At 41.5% G+C, this 2,549-nt stretch overlaps 1 protein-coding gene across 1 annotated transcript; it reads right to left on the bottom strand.

The window, feature by feature from the left end:
- Positions 1-2,204: 2,204 nt before the first annotated feature.
- Positions 2,205-2,549, bottom strand: LOC128296907 (eclosion hormone). The gene is made up of 2 exons (XM_053032432.1): positions 2,459-2,549; positions 2,205-2,389 (listed from the first exon to the last, which is right to left on the bottom strand). Exons 1-2 carry the CDS (start codon positions 2,547-2,549, stop codon positions 2,205-2,207), a joined length of 276 nt encoding a protein of 91 aa, XP_052888392.1.

Below are 2,549 nucleotides of genomic sequence, written 5' to 3' on the forward strand. Positions count from 1 at the left end.
TTTTGGCTCGTCTGTTCCGCACCGCTTCTAAAGCTTTCCGACACCGTTAATTAGAACGTGTGTAAGCCGCGGCGTTTCTAACGAGAACAAGTAATTAGTAAGTCACGAGTGACTGTGAACTGCTTCTTGGTGCTTTTAAATCACTGCTAGAGTCCCGGGGAAACGGTTTAGAGACGATTTTATTTTAACAGATCATTGGTAGTCCCGCGATCTATACCATACATTTTGACCGACGTAACGGTTATCAGGGGAACCTTTTTCCACACGATACGCAGTCTAATGAAATTTCAACAAACGGTATGGGTGTTTGAATCAAGAGCATCACAAAAAACATCTACCGAAAACCTGTCGTACCGTAGTCTAGCAGTAAGCCATTAGTTGATGGATGATAATTTGAAAGCATACAAATTGGTTTACGGGGATACAAATGCTGCCCAATGAAATTTCAATATTGAACTTGTATTCTCTGCTGTGCTAACGATGGACTTGAGCGGCAAGAACTACAGAAAAAAACAGCATTTGAACATACGCTTACTCTCACGGGTGATTTTTGTTTGGTACTCTGTTTTCTTCAATTATTGGATTTAAGGGCCAGAAAAAAAAGGAAAATGGTTAACACACATCTCATTAATCATGTCCTCAAAGATTTGTGCTGCCCTACACCGTGATGGTATCCAATCGAATCATCTGTGGGGAGAATCTTGCATCTTGCTTCGGTTTGTCCGATAGTTAGGCCGATCGCGATCGATACCCTCTTGCTCGTGAACTTCTCAAACGAAAGAGAAGCAAAAAAGGTGTAAATGGCAACAGAATCAGGAACAAATATTGATTTTCTGGGTCCGTTTAAAAGTGCGGTACATTTTTCATGTATACTATCGAGCATTTGCTCGTTTGGTTGGGACTATGAGAGGGGTGGAAGCATTTTTCAAATCAAATGTTGATCGCTAACGTGTCAAGGATTTGCGTCAAGAAGGCATCGTGGGAACATGAACTCTATTGAACGCCGTGGAATATAGTAGTTCAAGGTGAGTAGTTCTATATAGTTGATACACGGCCTGGACATTCTTTCGATAAAAAAGCTGAGTAGTTCATGCAGATAAAATATTTTATCAATCACTATACTACTATTAGCTATATATTTTATATACCTATATAGAATTATCGTGTATGCAATGCATGCCATTCGACATTGGAAGGAAACAGCTGTCATTCTACGCTGTACAATCCGAATCACACTTCAGTTTGAACAGTACAAACATTTCATGGCGTTTCTAGTACTCTAATTTCCATACATTTGATATGACCAGCGAACCATATGTTACAATTCTACCTACGATCGGGTCGTAAACAGTTGTTGGCGTATAGCGTGGAGCCTTACAAAAATCACACCACGCTCTTAATGCTCCTCCAAGAGTGTTTACTTACTGTATGGGGCAAAACTCATCTCAAAACCTCCATTCTCCAGCAGAGGCTTTACGAAACGCATATATATCTAAGCCTACCTGAAACGGCGTTGTGTATGCATAGCTGGGGCTCCCTTAATACATGAAGAAACTGACACTCAAGCTATCACAACAGACGCAAACACTTGATCTGCCATGGTGGCCATCGGTGGCGGAAGGCGTGTTGCGGTCTTTTGACCGGATCACGGGGTCCCAAAAGAAATCCATCTCGGTTAACGCAGAGGATGCTTCCCGGATCGCTCCACTCAATGTCAGACAATTGCAACGTAATGGTAGCACTTTATAGTGCTCAAGATTTTCAGTACTCATAGCTCTCGACAAAGGGCGTCCAGCCGTTCGATAGGAACTGTTATGATTACACCCGATCGAGAGCTTCCAGAACTGCTCTTTTAATTGCTTCAGTAAACAAAACGTTTCACCGATAGTGTGGTGCGGAAGATTGATGATCAACGGTGGTCACCATATGGCATGCTGAGTTCACTAGATTGTCTAAACACTTGCATTGCCAGCTACCGATTGCTTGTGCAAATAGAGAGTTCTTTCATTGTTCGTACCCAAAAAAACTCTACACTGTGCCTGAAAAGGTTTTCGGTAGTTTGTCAATGAGTTCGTTTATTTAGTTACGATTTTTTTTTAAAGCGACACTGCTTCCTGCAATAGCATCACGTTTGTTTATCCTTTGGTCATTTGACTAAGTGTAGGTATTTTGGACTGGCTCGTAGTTACGCACCTCTCACAGATTTAGTTCATTTTGTTCAAAAATGGAGCTATCGAACTCAGATCTTCACAATCTGGAATGGTTTTGCCTTTAAATTGAACGCATGCTTCAGCGCACAGGTGTCCCTCGAAGAACGCACCATACATTTTTTTACACTGAGCACAATTTGTTATGCAGATTCCAATAATGTCGTACCCTCCCATAAGTTCTACAACAACAAAAATGCTACATGTTAGTGTGCACTTAATACCGGCATATGTATGGAATTGAAACTTACCAATCTGAGGGGTAGCCTCAACAGGAGCGTTGTTGACGATAGTCAGGATCAACACACAAACACCGATGAATACTGTCTTGTTTGAAACCAT

Source organism: Anopheles moucheti, chromosome 2 (genome assembly GCF_943734755.1).
Source record: "Anopheles moucheti chromosome 2, idAnoMoucSN_F20_07, whole genome shotgun sequence".
Lineage (NCBI taxonomy): Eukaryota > Metazoa > Arthropoda > Insecta > Diptera > Culicidae > Anopheles > Anopheles moucheti.

Coding starts and splice junctions, on each gene's coding strand:
- LOC128296907 (XM_053032432.1), bottom strand. CDS start 2,549: ATGGTTTCAAACAAGACAGTATTCATCGGTGTTTGTGTGTTGATCCTG. Junction 2,390..2,458: donor TGAGGCTACCCCTCAGATTG/GTAAGTTTCAAT, acceptor TTGTTGTTGTAG/AACTTATGGGAGGGTACGAC.